General features: G+C 43.6%; 1 protein-coding gene across 17 annotated transcripts in view; it reads left to right on the top strand.

Moving 5' to 3' along the window:
• Positions 1-891: 891 nt before the first annotated feature.
• The window catches only part of ptprk (protein tyrosine phosphatase receptor type K), a 461,736-nt gene continuing 445,169 nt past the window's right edge, over positions 892-17,458 (top strand). For all 17 annotated transcript variants that reach the window (XM_062978846.1, XM_062978854.1, XM_062978881.1 and 14 more), the window contains exon 1: positions 892-1,547. In XM_062978846.1, the coding sequence (XP_062834916.1) occupies positions 1,433-1,547 (115 nt within the window). In that variant the 5' untranslated portion in view covers positions 892-1,432. The remainder of the gene's footprint in view (positions 1,548-17,458) is intronic.

Here is a 17,458-nt window from a genome sequence, read left to right on the forward strand (position 1 = left end):
TAGTCAAGCTGGCCAATTACAACATTCACACTGGCCTCAAGCAGACAAGAGTTCTTTCTCTCACCCTGGACCTTCCACAGATATATAAACCTCCCTTGCTTAGTTTCCAATATACCTTACAATCTCTGAGGATGCCTGCCACAGATGTGGGCGACAGGTCAGGAGAGAATACTTCTGGAACATTGCCATACAGCCTGGAAAACTTACAGCAACCCAATCCTAAACCTGGTTTGCTGCTGAGAAATGCTGAGTTTGCCCTTGAGCTGAGCCTGGAGAGCGCTGAGATGTTGCAGAATATAAAAGAAAGGCCCCTTCTACACGGCCATATAAAATCCAGATTATCTGTTTTGACCTGGATTATGTGGCAGTGTAGAAGTGACCAAAGAAAGAAAGAAAACCCTGAGATCGCAGGTGCGCACAGGCTGCATCTACACCAGGCATGGGCAAACTGGGGCCCTCCAGGTGTTTTGGACTTCAACTCCCATCATTCCTGGCCTCAGGCCCTTTCTTTTTCGCTTAAGCGGCTGAGGGGCAAAAGGAAGGGGCCCGAGGCCAGGAATGGTGGGAGTTGAAGTCCAAAACACCTGGAGGCCCCCAGTTTGCCCATGCCTGATCTACACTGTACAATGAAGGCAGTTTGGCAACACTTTTGAACTGTCATGGCTCAATGCTATCGGACCTAAACGTGGAAGGAAGGGTGTCTGGCTGGGATTCCCTCGCCGCTAGATCTCTACATATACATCTCTCTCCACACATCCATTATACATGAGCAAGCGGCACGCGCAGCCCTTTTCCAAACAGAATATATGTACATACATATATACATGCATCCATATACATGAGCAGGAGGCACGTGCACTACATCCTTTCATAAACACACACGCACACAAACACCAAGCGGCGTTTCGCTTCCTCCTCCTCCTCCTCGATCTGCCCATCGGCGCTTCCAGATCCTGTCTGGAAAAAAAGGGAATCGAGGGAAGAAAAGCGAGAAGGGTTGAAGGAAGCCTCCAACGCTGAAGGGGGAAGCGGGAGGGTGCCCTTCCTTCCTTCTTTCCCGCCGCTCTGGGCCTGCGTGGCGCCGCTCGGCCGGCAGGGGGCGAGTCCCGCCTCCTTCCCTTGGCAATGGACGGGCGCGCGCCTCGCCTCCTCGCCGCGCGCGCCCCCGGCTCCTCCTCCTCCTCCTCCTCTTCCAACTAAACTCTGGCGGAGTGCTAGAAGCGCCGCCGCTCCTCCCGCCGCTTCCGAGTGCCTGCTTTTGGGCAGCGATAGAGAAGCTCCGCGCCTGCCGACGAGGAGAAGCCGAGCCCTGGGCTCCTCCTCCTCTCCCTTCTCTTTGCAACAGGAGGCTTCCGCACTCGCCAGTGAGACCAGGAGGCGAGAGGCACGGCGGCAGCGGAGACTCCTCGCCGAAAAGTTCTCCAAAGTCGCCATGGCTCCGGCGGTGGGAGCCCCGCGGTGGCTGCTGCTGATGCTGCTGCTCTTGGCCTCCTCCTCGGCCCCTTCGGCGGCCCTCCTCGGAGCGGCCCGGGGGCAGTTCTCGGCAGGTAAGGCTTCGGCGGAGGAAGAGGCAGGAGTTGGGGCTCGGGAGGGAGGAAGGGAGGGAGACGGGGGGTTAGGACGGAAAGCGGCCTCGGAGCCTCCTCTCTTCCCTTCCCTCCAACTTGGCCCCACTCTGTCCGCCTCTGGCGTGGGGTGAAGGCTGCTGGAGGAGGGGAGCCCGTGGCCCAAACAAAGCCTGGCCCCCACCTCGGCGCAGGCCTCTCTTCTCGGGGGCGCTTGTGGCCCCTTCCCGCTTGCTTCCTCTGACTCTCGCGGGCCCTTTTCCTTCCTGAGTTGCTGTGGCCACGTTCCAGAAGCATTCCCTCCTGACGTTTCGCCCACATCTACGGCCTGCACCCTCAGAGGTTGTGAGGTCTGTTGGAAACTAGGCGAGTGATGTTTATATATCTGTGGAAGGTCCAGGGTGGGAGAAAGAACTCTTGTCTGTTGAATGTTGCTAATCAAAACCTTCATTAGCATTGAAAGGACTTGCAGTCTGAAAGCCTGGCTTATTCCTGCCTGGGGGAATCCTTTGTTGAAACAGCCAGGCCCAGCTAACACTTCCCAACAAAGGATTCCATCAGGCAGAAATCAGCCAGGCCTTGAAACTGAATGGCTGTTCAATGTTAATCAAGGTGTCCAATTGCAACATTCACACCTGCCTCAAGCAAACAAGAGTTCTTTCGATGTGTTGTCGAAGGCTTTCATGGCCGGGATCACAGGGTTGTTGTATGTCTTTCGGGCTGTGTGGCCATGTTCCAGAAGCATTCTCTCCTGAATGAAGAAATAAAAGAGTTCTTTCTTTCTCCCACCCGGACTTCTCACAGATATATAAACCCCCCTTGCCTAGTTTCCAACAGACCTCAGAACCTAGGAGGATGCCTGCCATAGATGCGGGCGAAACGTTAGGAGAGAATGCTTCTGGAATACAGCCATACAACCCGGAAAACTCGCAGCAACCCAGCGATTCCGGCCGTGAAAGCCGTCGACAACACTTTCCCTTCCGTTTTCTTGGCGCGGGCTCCCAACCGGGCGCCGCTGTGGACCGAAGACTCGTCCCTTCGGAGGGAGGAGAGGAAAGTTCGAGGCAGTTGCCTCCGGCCAAGTCCCATCAACGCTGCTACACAAGCCGCATTATTTAGCCAGTGTGGACTCAGAATGCTGTCTAACTGCATTGAAAGGCATCCTATGGCAGAGGGCTGAGGGAGGGAGGCTCCCTCCCCCCCCCCCTTCCCCCAGGAATGAAAGAGTTAAGCCCCTTCCCTCCGCGCCCGGGCGCCCAAAGCAAACAAGCTCCTCTCTCCCCGCCGCCGCCGGGCCTCGCCTCCCTTTCCCTCCTGTTGACTTTTCCCTTCAGGCGAGGGGCGAACTTTGGGCCGCCTGTTTGCCTGGGCTTTGCAGCGGCTCCCCTGCCCCCTCGGCCTCGGGGGCAGCTGCTGCACCGTGGAATCCAACGCGGTTTGACACCACTTTTAAGTTGCCGCGGCTCAATGCTATGGGACCACGGAAGTTGTCGTTTGAAAAGACCTTGAGTCTTCTCCGCCAAGAAGCGGAGTTTTGGGTGCCTGTGAGTTTTCCGGGCTGTATGGCCATGTTCCAGAAGCATTCTCGCCTGACGTTTCGCCCACATCAATGGCAGGCATCCTCAGAGGTTATTGGAGGTTTACATATCTGTGGAAGATCCAGCATGGGAGAAAACTCTTGTCTGTTTGACTGTAGCAATTGGCCAGCTTGATTAGCATTAAATGGCCTTTCAGCTTCAAAGCCTGGCTGCTTCCTGCCTGGGGGAATCTTTTGTTGGGTGGTGTTAGCTGCCCCTGATTGTGTCATGCCTGGAATCCCCCAGTTTTCAGAATGTTGAACCTTATCTACTCTCCTGATTTTAGACTTTTTTAAAATACTGGTAGCCAGATTTTGTTCATTTTCATGGTTTTCTCCTTTCTGTTGGATTCATCCATATGCTTGTGGATTTCAATGGCTTCTCTGTGTAGCCTGATATGATGGTTGAGAGTGGTCCAGTGTTTCTTTGTTCTCAAATAATATGCTGTGTCCAGATTGGTTCATCCCCCCAGGCAGGAATCAACCAGGCCTTGAAGCTGCAAGGCTTCTCAATGCTAATCAGGGTGATTAATTGCAACATTCACACTGGCCTCCAATAGACAAGAGTTATTTCTCCCACCCAGGACCTTCCACAGATATATTATAAACCCCACTGTACTAGTTTCCAACAAACCTAACAACTTCTGAGGATGCCTGCCATAGATGTGGGTGAAACATCAGGAAAGAATGCTTCTGGAACATGGCCATACAGCCCAAAAAACTCACAGCAGCCTAGTGGTTCTAGCCATGAAAGCCTTTCATCACATAGACCCACAGCCCCAGTGTCCAAGCGGCTCTTTCCCGGCTTTTTGGTGCAACCACACCGTAGACTTGATCCAGTTTGATACCACTTTCAACTGCCAGGGCTCAGTACTATGGAATCCCGGGAGTTGTGGTTTTAGAAGATCTCCAGCCTTCTTTGTGCTTGGTCAGATTGCACCACCCGGGATCCCATAGCAGCCCAAGTGCTGTCAAACTGCATGACTTCTATGGGGTAGACACACTTTGTTTTGAGGAAGGCAACTTGGAGGCTTTTGCAGAACTGGAAACAGAGAGAGAGAGAGAGAGAGAGAGAGAGAGAGAGAACAAAGCGAAAGGCAGCCGGTCCCAACTAACCTGCTAGCCCAGTTTTTGCGGGATGCGCGCACACATGCCGCCGGTGCCTTTAACCATTTCTTGCTGCTCCTTGGAAAAGATACTGCTCAGCTGGTGGCAGCGTGCAAACTCCCACAAAAATATCAGTTTTCTTTAAAGAAAAGGTCACAAACAGGTTTCCTGTACACACTCAGTTCAGTAAAAGCCATAAGCATAATTCTGTCTCTGGCCATGGAATTGCTGCAACAATGTTGTACACAAAGCTTATAAGTCCTCTTGTATGCAGGGAACCTTGCTTCTGAATAAAAAGTGTGTGGCCATCGCCTTTGGAAGGGAGGCATGCCTTGCACAAAGCAATGAACTAGCAACCTTTACAGCTCAGTTGGGATACTCTTACACCCCCCCCCCCTTTTTTTTTTGTCAGGGCTCAAATGGATTTAAAGTTTGAATGGAAACACTGCTGGGATTAGAATTGCCTCTAATTTCTAATGTTGGATATATAGCGAGGTGGGTTTTTAAAAAAGAGATGAAATTGTTCTAACAAATGTCAATGAAAGGCGTGGGTGTTTTATGCAAGTTTTGTCCCAGTTCTCAGAACATTTGAGCTAATTTCCTTCCTAATCAAAGGATACATTTTTCCTTTTTGTGTGTTTTAGACATTGTTACACATTTCTAAGGGGTGGCAGTCAGCATCTGTTATGTACTACATATGCAAACCTGGCCATGCTAAACCATTTGTCTTTATGCCGGTGTCATAAAGTGGAAGTTGGATACAAAAGAGCATAAAGTGTTGGAATATTGTTGTCACATTCTGAGTACTAGCTTCTGCTGCTCTTAGACTTGTCCCTCCATATGACTTTACCTGCAAACATTTCTACTTCTTTATTCAATGGTATTCCTCTTTGTTTTCAATCAATAGTTGTCACATACTTGCAGTTTTGCATGGATTACAGTATATTGTAATGACCAACTGGAATTTTACTATGTATGGTATTAGAACAAAAAATAGGAAGAGAGATAGTAAATGCACTGCCCTCTACTGCGGTGTAAGGGTTAAATCAAACCACTTTAAATGGTTTGTGAATTGTCCTTTTATTTTTAGGATCACTGGAGGAAATTGAACCCAATTACTGGAATGAATTGGAGCTATTTTCCAATGTGTTTATTTACAACTCTTTATACATTCTATTAGATATGTGATAGTCAGACTGGACCATTGTTGGCTAGGTTGGGAAGAAATTTAATTTGAATGGTGGGGAATGGCACATTTTTGATGTTACCTGAATTGAGAACTTTCAGAATGTTGCTTGTTTAGAGCAAAAGTGCACAATCTCTGGCCTTGGGGTGGGGTGGGGTGGGGGTGGGGGGCTAACACGAAGGAGATCTGACTACTATTCTGCCTAACAGATTCCCTCCTCTTTTGTATTCTGGGGGAGCATTGCCCATTTTCTAACTTCAAGAAAGCGCTTTCCCTTCCAATTAGCAGTGGCAGGATCCCCAGGAAGAACAATAGGTTAAGCCATTGTGCCACCAGGACTGCTGACCGACAGGTTGTTGATTAGATTCCGGGGAGAGCGGGTGAGCTCCCTCTGTCAGCTCCACCTCTCCATGTGGGGACATGGAAGAAGCCTCCCACAAGGATGGTAAAACACCAAACAGCCGGATGTCCCCTGGGCAACATCCTTGCAGACAGCCAATTCTCTCACACCTGATGTGACTTGCAATTTCTCAAGTCGCTCCTGACACGAAATAAAGCAGTGGCAGGAAAACAGCAATCTTTGTGAGGATCCTAGTTAAGCTCCTTCTGATCACCAGCAGTTTTGGTTGCTCTTTTTTTCCTTAGCCAATCTTGTCTGGGGGATGGCAGAGGCTTTCACTATACCACCAGTTCCTAGATCTCATTTTACATCTCCCTGTCTTGGTACATTGGTGTGTGTGTGTGTGTGTGCCTGCGCGCAGGGTGGAGAGTGTGTGTGCCTTTCCCTGTTTGTGGCTCTCTCTCATCAGCCAATATCAGATTCGTCCCTTAGTGCACTTTCGTTTTACAGAGACTTCCTGTAATGTCAGTAAACCCCTGTAATCGGATAGCTAACAGTACCATGGGGTTTGGAGCAATTTTTACCCCCGTGCCCCCTGGAAGAGAACATGAGCAAATGTTTACCAACCCAGAAGGTTTTTCAAAATGGGATGGGGGTGAGGTGGGGTAGTAGAGAGTAAATCCAGCAAAGGTGCCATTGTGTGGTGGTAGTAATTTAGTGCTGCACTTGACTGTTTAAGGCAAAAATGACCCATTTTTTGAAACAATAATGGCTCAGGGGCCTCACAAAGGAGTTGGAGGGCTACTTGTGACTTTTGGCCATCACTTTCCTTCTTTGCTCTGTATTTTTAAGTGGATTCTTTTTGATTTACACTCATTTAATTCAGCATGAATTAAAAATGGGTTCATCAGATGCCTTTAAAGTAGAAGGCAGGAGTTTACAGATTAGTGATTGTTTCCTTTTTAAATAAATATGAAAGGATTGCCAAGACCAAATTTATTTTTATCAATATGGCATGACTTCACCCACATTTTAACATTATAATTTGTTTCTGTATCCCCCTCCAACTGCCAACTGCTCATTGCAATTCCTGTCTAGCATTCTATATTAAAACGATCAGATTCAGTGTAAATGTTGACTGACTTGATCATCATTTAATTAACATCTTTAATAATCTCAGCCTACTAGCTGTGACTTCAGTATCTCAGCGATGTGCATCATTGGCACGTTAATTGAAATTTTATTGTAGTCTTGAGTTTTATTTCTTGAATCTGTCTAATGTAGTCACAGTGAGATAACTGTGAGATAAAACTAGTGATGGTTTTGCAGTGTTGACATCTGACCTAACTATGGTCTGCCAATCTATGAAAACGTATTTTTCTCATGCATTCACTATTCTCCTTTAATACATAGGTTTAAGTACACTTGTAAAGAGGTAAAGGAAGAGCATTTTAAAAGAAATGGTGTTGTTGGCAAGTGTAGAAAGACAACAAAATGGACAGATGGAAGCAAATACTGTTCTGGCCCTCTATTCCATAAAGAGTAAAAATATGGGTAGTAGTTACCTTTGCAAGTGGGATTCTCAACAAAATTTTGCATTGTGGAATGGAGCTATTAAATTTTTTATGCTGCTTCATTCAGGCCCCCAAATGTTCTTGACATTCTTCCCCTAGTATTTGGTTGCCACATGCTCATCATTCATTGGACTGTTAGGGGTTACTCCCCTGGACAAAAAAAAAATCTTAGAAGGTTTTTCGGTTTTATTTGGAGTGGAAAGAGCTTCAACAAACCACAATAATGTTCTTTTCATCATGGATGTACACCTTTTTTTGCTACTTATAGACATACACTTGCAGATTTGCATTCACTGGTGGTGGATATGATCCTTTTAATGAGAACATTCGGTAATTGGATGAGTGGTTCATGACCTTATTAGGAACTCAGGTTTGTCAGTAAACCACTGCCTTCTGTCCCCCTTCCTTATCATTTAAGCTTTCTCATTTCTGTGGAGAATAGTTTGACTCTTCCTATGAGTGCAGAATTTGCTTTCTTGGTTTTATGCTAGGAAAGATTTTACAGAGAATTGTATGTTCCAAGGAACCATGGGAGTCAAAGAGCAGGCAGGGAGTTAATAAGTGGCTCTTTTTTATGAGTGAAAGTGAAAGGTTGGCTGCTCTTTTTGGAACTTACCTATCACTTTTTTATTACATTTGGCCACAACACTTCATAGAGAGGAACTCTCCAGAGGGTTTTTTTCCAGACATTTCAAAGTTGAGACAGTAGAAAGAACATCCATAGAAAACTTTCAAATGGTCATATCACAGTTGGGGTAACTGTATTAGCTTTGACAAAAACCAGCAGATGTCCAGACAGCTCCCTATATCTTTTTTTTCAAAGTACAGGTCAATATTGTCCTTTTGCACTTGTATATGATTTTTAACAGTTCTCTATAACTTTTGTGAAATTAGTAATGTTTTTTTTTCTTTTTTTTACATGTAGAACTTGAGAAACTGCAAGTCGCTTCTGGTGTACATTGGCCATCTGCAAAGATGTTGCCCAGTGAAACTGTTGTAAGATACCCAAACAAGCATTTGATTTTTCCACTGAGATTGTGGAATAGCAACATGCTTTCTGCTACACCAACAGTGAAATATGATCGAGGTTTTGATTTGAAAGAATATCTTGAGCTATATCTAAAGTCAGCAAATCCTAAAGGTAATGAGACACAAGTGGGACTGGTGGAAGTTAACAACTACCTCTGAAATAAATAGTGGTTCAAAAATGAATGTAAGCTGAAACAATGAGATTCAGCTTGATAAATGAAGTACCTTAACCTTAAGATATACATGCAGCAGAAAAAAATGTACAACAATGGTTTCTATACTCCAGAGTGATGTTAAGGCAGAGTCTAGGAGATCAAGTAACAACTTCAAATGATACTGGACTCTATTGTTCCTATCAGCATTCAAAACCAGAAGGGCTCAACATTTTGGGATAGTATGCAGGGTTGGACTGATGGTTCTTGGGATCTCTTCCAAGTTTATGACTGTGTGTCCCCAGCTCTGATACAATACCTAATAATAGGGCTGAAAATCAGTTTCTGTTAGCATTCTGTATAAAATATAGTGGCTTTGGTTTTGAGGACTATGGGCGGAATAATGCAAGTGCAAGAGATTTTCCCATCACTCTCTCTTCTCTGCTAGTCCCCTGGACCTCACAAAAGCCCTTTGTCAAAGAGAGATCTAAGAGTTTTAATAGGCCACAAGCTAAAATAAGTCAACGGTCTGATGGACTAGCTGAGAAAGCCAGTGGAATTCTAGGCTGCATCTATAGTACAATGTCTACATGGAGATAAGTAATAGTACACTCTGTTTTACTTTGGTCAGACGTAGAATTCTGGGCACTCCAGTTCAAGCTAGAACATGTTCAGAGAAGGTGACCAAAATGGTAAAAAGTCTGAAAACCATGCCCTATGAGGAATGGCGAAAGGAGTTGAGTATGTTTGGCCTGGAAAAGAGAAGGATAGGATGAAAAATGATAGCTATGTTTAAATATTGGAAAGGGTGTTATATTGGACATAGAACAAAATTATTTTCTGATGCTTCAGAGACCAAGATAGAGAGCAGTGGATTCAAACTGCAGGAAAAGAGAGTCCACCTAAACCAGTGGTTCCCAGCCTTTGGTCCTCCAGCTGTTTTGGACTTCAACTCCCAGAAATCCCTGCCAGTTTACCATCTGAAAGGAATTGTGGGAGATGAAGTCCAAAGAACTTTGAGGACCAAAGGTTGGGAACCACTGACCTAAATAGTAGGAAGAACTCCATAGTAAGGCCTCGGGTGTGGTCAAGACTCCAATACTTCCTCTTTTTAATTCAGTTTGTTTTTAAACCGAATCCAGATGTGTTAGGAATGCTTTGTTTGCATATTCTTGCATGACAGATGCTTGAGCTGGGCCATCAAAACGTTGCTTTCTACTAGCTCTGCTTCTGAGAGCCTAACTCTCTTGAACATAATGGGATATTTTTCTGAGGCAGAGACCATCTGTGGGTTAAAATAGAGCAGTGGCTGCATAGGTGCCTGCTGGACCTTACCCATCCTTCCCATTCATATGCAAAGGTACTGCTTTATAAAACTGATTCTTATAGTCCCACAGGGCTCTGTGTTTTGATGGCAGCTTTATTTTAAAAGCAAGAATAAAGAAATAATAATGACAATCGCAATACCATCCCAATTTTTAAAAAAGCATCCATAGGGCGGCTGCAAGTGGGAAGGCAAGGTCAGCAAGGCAGTGCAGAAGAGTGACAGTGGGACTGCATCACCAAAACAGGACCACAGTATGACTGCAGAGAAGTGATTCTCTAAACAATGGGATTACTGTAAGAGAAGAGAGTGGTCTGATAGCTACCATAGCCAAAGTATATACAGTTTATATCCTGATGTATAAGTCTAGAAATTTTAGTAAAAAATCAATCCAAAAAGCCTGTGTCATCTTATCCATGAATCAGTTGGAATACTATACATTAGCTTATCCAAAAAGGAACCACCCCATTCTCTGAGTAGCAAAAGGCAAGTGCCTAGGTCAGTGGTTCTCAACCTGTGGGTCCCAGATGTTTTGGCCTTCAACTTCCAGAAATTCTAACAGCTGGTAAACTGGCTGGGATTTCTGGGAGTTGTAGGCCAAAACACCTGGGACCCACAAGTTGAGAAACACTGGCCTAGGTGAACCTAAAAGAATGGACTCCTACCACTTGCCAAGGAGCTGCTTCTGGCCTTTTTGAATGCCTGAATGGAGAAAGGTTGGCTGCCCCCCTCATACAGCATTTGTACTTCCCCCTTTCTACAGAGTAAGTCTTCACCACAGGTCATATCAAAATCAATAAGTTTGACTCCAACACCTGTCCTTAACTTGCACATGACGTTGATTTATAAATAATGTAGATGCGCTAGAGTTTGCTTTGGTTTTGTTATTGCAAAAACCATGCTTGTGGTATTTTCAAATGAACTCTGAAAACAGGTAAATTTTTGACTCAGTCATAGATTTTGCCATGGAAACAACCACTGAAGTGCAGTGGCTCACTAATGAAAATGACTCTTTTCTTAATTGAATGGTACTTGATCTCATTAAGCAAAATATGTATCTTGGAGTATGTTTGGAAATGTCTGAGAAATGGTGATCAGCCTACTGTAGTCAATAATAAATGAGACAGTCAACATGTGGGATGATAGAGTGGAGAAAGTGTGAGTCTAGGGCTATTTATTCTGTCACCTGTTTTTTTTGTTTTTTGTTTTTTTGCATTCCTTGGGTCCCTCCAGCCTCATGGTGCACCTCAAGGAATAGCATTTGGATTTGTTAACTAAATAAGTTGATCCTGTGAATATTCCTTTATATGTATCCAGGGATGATTGGGCTAACTTGGAGCTATAGCACAATGGCAGTGTAATTTATCCTTCAGTCAGACATGTGATACCTGGCTTCCAGTCCCATTGTGTTGAATCCTACTTGTGCGTGGAGGCAAATGCTTTTTTTGAAAAGGAACAGAATGATCCAAGCGATCAGGACAAGGTTGCCTCAAATGTGTTAACACAGGAATAATTTCCCCCTTGTATTCCCCCTTCTCAGAGTTTAGAATGTCCAATCCGGGTTTTTGGCCAGATCCTGAACACAGTTGGATAATTTATTCCTGACTAAGGACTGCGTTATCTGTCTTTGGGTAGAAAAACCAAAATTCAAAGCTGAGAAAGGATACAGATATTCTTTGGAAGTAAGATGGAGGAGGGAAGAATGGACCCAAATTCCTAAAGAGGCAATTTTGTAAAGAAAACACAAGGAGGAAAGTTTACAGGATGGACTTGTAGATTTGATAGAATACCATACAAAATTATTGATATCATTTTCAGGCTTGGGGCATACTTTGCAGTGATTGGCTAGGTTTGTGTGCACTAATAGCATCCAGATGTAATATATAATCATCGAATCCTTGGCTTGCCTAAGTGAGGCATGTTATTCCTGTATTCCTGAAAGTGTCAATTTCATAACATAGGGTCTAATGTTGTGCAAATTTCACTGTTTCCCAATTCATTTGTTATTTGCCTAAGACAACTGTAGAAGTTTGAAGTGGCTCCAGAAAATAAATTGAAGTTAACATGCACACAGTGTGTAAAATAAATTAATGTATCCACGCAGTTTGTGAAGCAGTCTAAGTGTGAAGAATGTTGGCTTCAGTCCTCAAGACAGAGAAGCCTTTAAGCAATCAAGAATTCAGGAAAGCACTACAGAGTCACTCCTGCTTAATTAGCTTATACACTAGTCAACCCCTGGAGGATACACTAACGCGAGGAAAGAAGTTGGTAAATGTTTAGTCATTCTTTCCAGAAGAATGTATTCTGATTTGCTTTTGAGGCTTTATCGGAATGCTGGTGCTGATTTCATAATTGGTCTCTAATACATAGTTTTGTCTTGAAGCAGCTTCCCTGTGATAAAAATTATTACAATGAAATATGATAAAGCTGCTTCTGGGGTGAGGATTTTTTTGGTTTTTTTAAAGTACTGTAAAACCATTACAAAAGGTTTTATCAGTTGCTCATTGTTCTGCCAGTTGAGACTACAATGGGAATTCAGCCACTGGAGAAATAGTTACATGAATGGAGATTACACCATGATTGATGGGCTTTGACATTCATAAGTATAAGTCCTTTTCATTTCAGGGGGTGTCATACTTATCTAATGCACACAAGATTGCAAATGCTGGCCAGATTCTCATTTCATGGAAAGCAGTGAATCCTAGTTTGTTAAACTATGATGTGGACAGCAGTGTGCTGGTGCAAACAGACTGCACTCTATTTTCTTTATACAACAAATAAACTGGGAAGCTCATTAAACACAGCTTCATGTTATAAATAAACTGGTAGTTGTATTGTCGAAGGCTTTCATGGCCAGGATCACAGGGTTGTTGTATGTCTTTCGGGCTGTGTGGCCATGTTCCAGAAGTATTCTCTCCTGACATTTCACCCACATCTATGGCAGGCATCCTCAGAGGTTGTGAGGTATGGATAAACTAAGTAAGGAAAGGAAAGAATATATATCTGTGTAGAGTCCAAGGTGTGGCAAGAGTCCTTTGTCACTGGGAGCCAGCATTAATGTTTCAGTTAATCACCCTAATTAGCATTAGAAATGTTTTGTCCCTTGCTTGGGGGCATCCTTTGTTCAGTCAAGCCCTCAGAATGTTGGTTCCCATCTATTGTTTTGATTTTGGAGTTTTGTAATACTGGTAGCCAGATTTTGTTCATTTTCATGGTTTCTTCCTTTCTGTTGAAGTTGTCCACATGTTTGTGGATTTCAATGGCTTCTCTGTGTAGTCTGACATGATAGTTGTTGGAATGGTCCAGCATTTTTGTGTTCTCAAATAATATCCTGTGTCCAGGCTGGTTCATCAAATGCTCTGCTATGGCTGATTTCTCTGGTTGAATTAGTCTGGAGTGCCTTTCATGTTCTTTGATTCTTGTTTGGGCGCTGCGTTTGGTGGTCCCTATGTAGACTTGTCCACAGCTGCATGGTATCCGGTAGACTCCTGCAGAAGAGAGAGGATCCCTCTTGTCCTTCGCTGACCGTAGCATTTGTTGGATTTTCTTTGTGGGTCTGTAGATAGTTTGTAGGTTGTGCTGCTTCATCAGTTTGCCTATGCGGTCAGTGGTTCCCTTGATGTATGGTAAGAACACCTTTCCTCTGGGTGGATCTTTGTCTTGACTCTCATGGCTTGTTCTTGGCCTTGCAGCTCTTCTGATGTATGTGGTGGAGTATCCATTGGCCTGTAGAGCCCAGTTTAGGTGGTTGAGTTCACCTTGGAGGAGGTGAGATTCGCAGATTCTTTGTGCACGGTCTGTCAGGGCTTTGATTGTGCTCCTTTTTTGACTTGGGTGATGGTTGGAGTTTTTATGAAGGTATCTATCTGTGTGTGTAGGTTTTCTGTAAACTGTGTGGCCCAATTGTTGATTGGGTTTGCAGATGACCAGAACATCTAGAAATGGCAGTTTTCCTTCCTTTTCTTTTTCCATGGTGAATTGGATGTTTGGGTGGATGCTGTTAAGATGGTCCAGGAACTTGCTGAGTTCTTCCTCTCCATGGCTCCAAATTGTGAAGGTGTCATCTACGTATCTGAACCAAACAGTTGGCTTTTTGGTGCTATTTCTAGGGCCTGTTTTTCAAAGTATTCCATATAGAAATTTGCTACTACTGGGCTGAGAGGGCTCCCCATGGCCACTCCATCCTTCTGTTCATAGAATCCAGTGTCCCACTGAAAGTAGCTAGTGGTGAGGCAATGGTGAAACAGGGCTGTGATGTCTTCTGGGAAGTTTTGTTTGATTAGTGTGAGGATGTCAGCTACTGGGACTTTGGTTAAAGACTTTTATGTCAGTCCACTATTTCCTGATCCTCAGAGAACAGACTCCTCTTGCTCATAGCTGCTGCTTTTTGGTAAATGGGGAATGGAGGAAGGTTGGGCCAGAATTCACTATATAGATCTGTAACTAAGGTAACGGCGCTCCATGCAGTTATGCCTGCCACGTGACCTTGGAGGTGTCTATGGACAACGCCAGCTCTTCGGCTTAGAAATGGAGATGAGCACCAACCCCCAGAGTCGGACACAATTGGACTTAACATCAGGAGAAACCTTTACCTTTACCTTACTAAGGTTACATAAACTTGCATAATTCTTTCATAATTACCCAATAGGATTCCAACCATGAGTAGTAAATATTCTCACTCTTAAGAAGCTTTAGTAGAATGGCAGGTGAGGGAAGTTTTTTATTCACATTTTCTTTGCCTTTAAACAAGTCTCTGTGTGCATGCATACACACATTCTATGTGTGTGGGTTGAGGTGAGGCTTGAGGTTATGTTTGTTTTTTAAATGTAAGATTGAGATGAAATTTCCACATGGAAACAAAAGAGCTGGCAAAAGGTTCTTTTCTAGATATTTTGGCAAGAATAGACAGCCTATCAATTTGTTATTAAGGATAGCTAAGGAAACTTGCATGGATTCTGGGTTTCAAGCTACAATAGTTGCTGGTCAGATATGACCACCAGGAACTAAAGCAAAAATTGCATTGGGATATCAGTTTTCCCCACCTATTAAGGATGATGGTTGGTAGTCCAGATTTGATTGTACACTGCCCTGACATCTAAACAAGTGATAGACAAACATTTTAAATATAGATAACTTCAAGTATGCCTCTATTTCAAATCAGATCTTTTCCTGGGCGTTATTTCTTTAACAGAAAATTTGGTATCTACAGCAGACATAAAAGGGAAAAATAGGAATGGTCCACGCACTACAAAAAGGAGAACAGTTTAATATGTTTCAGAAACCTTTTTATTAAAAATTGAAATCACATATGCACGTATGAAATGAAACAACCTGGTGTAGTGACCCTTGCATAAGTAAACAAAAATCTCCTGAACCTTCCACAGAATTCTTCTTTCCACAGGTTTCATCTAAATGAAACTTGACTCCCGAATTTGTGCATCCTCCCTAGAGCTGATGATGCTCAATATATCCCAGATACACAGAACGAGGAAGAAAAGGAGAACTATGCATACATGCAAACCCTTTGTGCAAAGAAGTGTTATTGTCAGGGTCTTTAAATTGGATATGACCAAAGTCTGGGGAATGGCTTATGGAACTGGGTGTGTTTGGATGGTATGGGAAGGTTGAGAGATAGTATTGCCATTTATAAATACAGGGTCATGAGTTGACCTAAATAACACTTAAGGTCCCATCTAACTTTTCAGTTCTATCAGTCTGACAGAGTTTGAGCTCACATTTGTTCTGATGGGGTGGACCGTAGAGTGACTGTACAATATCTGCTTATAGAAGTTACTCCACTACTAAGTAGATTCTTAGAAAAACATGTTAAACTGTCCATTAATATATTTTCCTTTCCTAACAAAAATGCAGCTTCTGTATTTGTCAGAAAAAGCACATGTCTGTTTCCATACATTTCTTCCACGTTCTAAATAATCTTACTAACTTATTAAGAAATGGACAAAGAACTGTTATGCGAGCTAACTGGACAGACAAATAACTTATGTGAGCTAACTGGACACACTATCTTCAGTGGAGTGGTTGGTCAGGAAATCTGAGCGCATGTGGGAATCCTGGAAGTAGATAGGAATTGGAAGAATTGCCCTGTGTTTTTTTTCTGCAGCTTCAGTGGAAAGGCCCAAAGAGTCACAGCCTCCCCCTCTGCTCCTTCTCCCCCCCCTCCTTTGGAAAATGGTATAACTTGAGAAATCAGTTGACAGCAATATTAAGTGAGAAGCAGCCTCATATGGTGTTTCATTACCTTTAGAAGGCATCCAGACTTACAGTTTGCACAGCTATAGCTGTTTGATACCACTTTAGATTCCTTCCACACTCTGTAGTTTGATAGACCACTTAGAGAATTACCTTCTGCAGAAACTGAGGTCTGTAGTTCAAAAGTGGACTAGAGTTCTCTAAACAGAGAAATCTAAATACTGTGTGAAACTGTAAACTGGAGAATTCTGTAGCTCAGAGCCAGGACAGTTAAAGGGATAACACTTCTCTGTGATATACTCATAGGCTTCAAGTTCCAGAAAATGTCTTTGTAAAGATGAAGAACAGCTGTCATGAATACCATATCTGCAAGTTTATAATCACGGTGCTCTGATGGAGTATTCTGATGGGGGATGTGAGAAAAAACAATCACTACATGTTACTCTGTACAGTTGTCAGCCAAAGTCCTGAACTGTGCCAAGAGCACTGCATTGCTAATGTAATAAATTCCTGATGCCCATTCCCTCCCCAGGAGGGGAATTATGATGTTCTGAATTTCTGAACTGCTGCCATCAGATGTGCAAAACATGTTACCGTGATGGACGTTGATTAATATTGGTGAATTAAAGGACTGGAAGGCATAGCATATGCAGAGAGGCTGATATTGCTGGATATGTTCATGCTAAAAGAAGTGAAAGGTTAAGGAAAACATAGAAATTAGAACGTCAGTGAGAGGAAAGAATATACAAATTGAGCGTGTCCTCTGGGTACAGTTTTAAATTACAGGGGTGTAAACGTAAGTCAAACACTAAGACAAGCTACCAAATTCTTTTTCTCTATAAAGTAATTCAAGAAATGCCTGGAAAATCATTGGAATTTTCTGGGGGTTGAACCTTTAAGAAACAAGTAATCTAATATCAATTCATTAGGCTGTGAGGGCAACTTGTGGCCTAGTGCAAGGTGCTGGATTACAGCTCCCATTATTTTTCACCATTATATGAGCTGATTAAGACTGCTGGGAGTTTGTAGTCTTAAACTTAATTTGGAGAATCACACATTTCCTGCCACTGTTTAGCCCTGGTTCTCTGTAGTCAGGGATTGGACATTTGCAAACTGGTTTAGTTGTACAGAATAAGAGAAAAAGAAGAACCTTACATCAATTTATTTTCCAGCTCCACTTCTGATTACATATGGAGCATAACATTTGGGGTTTCTTTTATCATGTCAGAAGCGAATTGAGAACATACTGCAAGTTGCTTCTGGTGTGAGAGAATCGGCCATCTTCAAAGACGTTGCCCAGGGGATGCCCGGATGTGTTATCATCCTGTGGGAGGCTACTCTCATGTCCTCTCATGGGAAGCTGGGGCTGACAGATGGGACCTCACCCCGTCTTGC

This window comes from Anolis carolinensis, chromosome 1, assembly GCF_035594765.1.
Source record: "Anolis carolinensis isolate JA03-04 chromosome 1, rAnoCar3.1.pri, whole genome shotgun sequence".
NCBI classification, from domain to species: domain Eukaryota; kingdom Metazoa; phylum Chordata; class Lepidosauria; order Squamata; family Dactyloidae; genus Anolis; species Anolis carolinensis.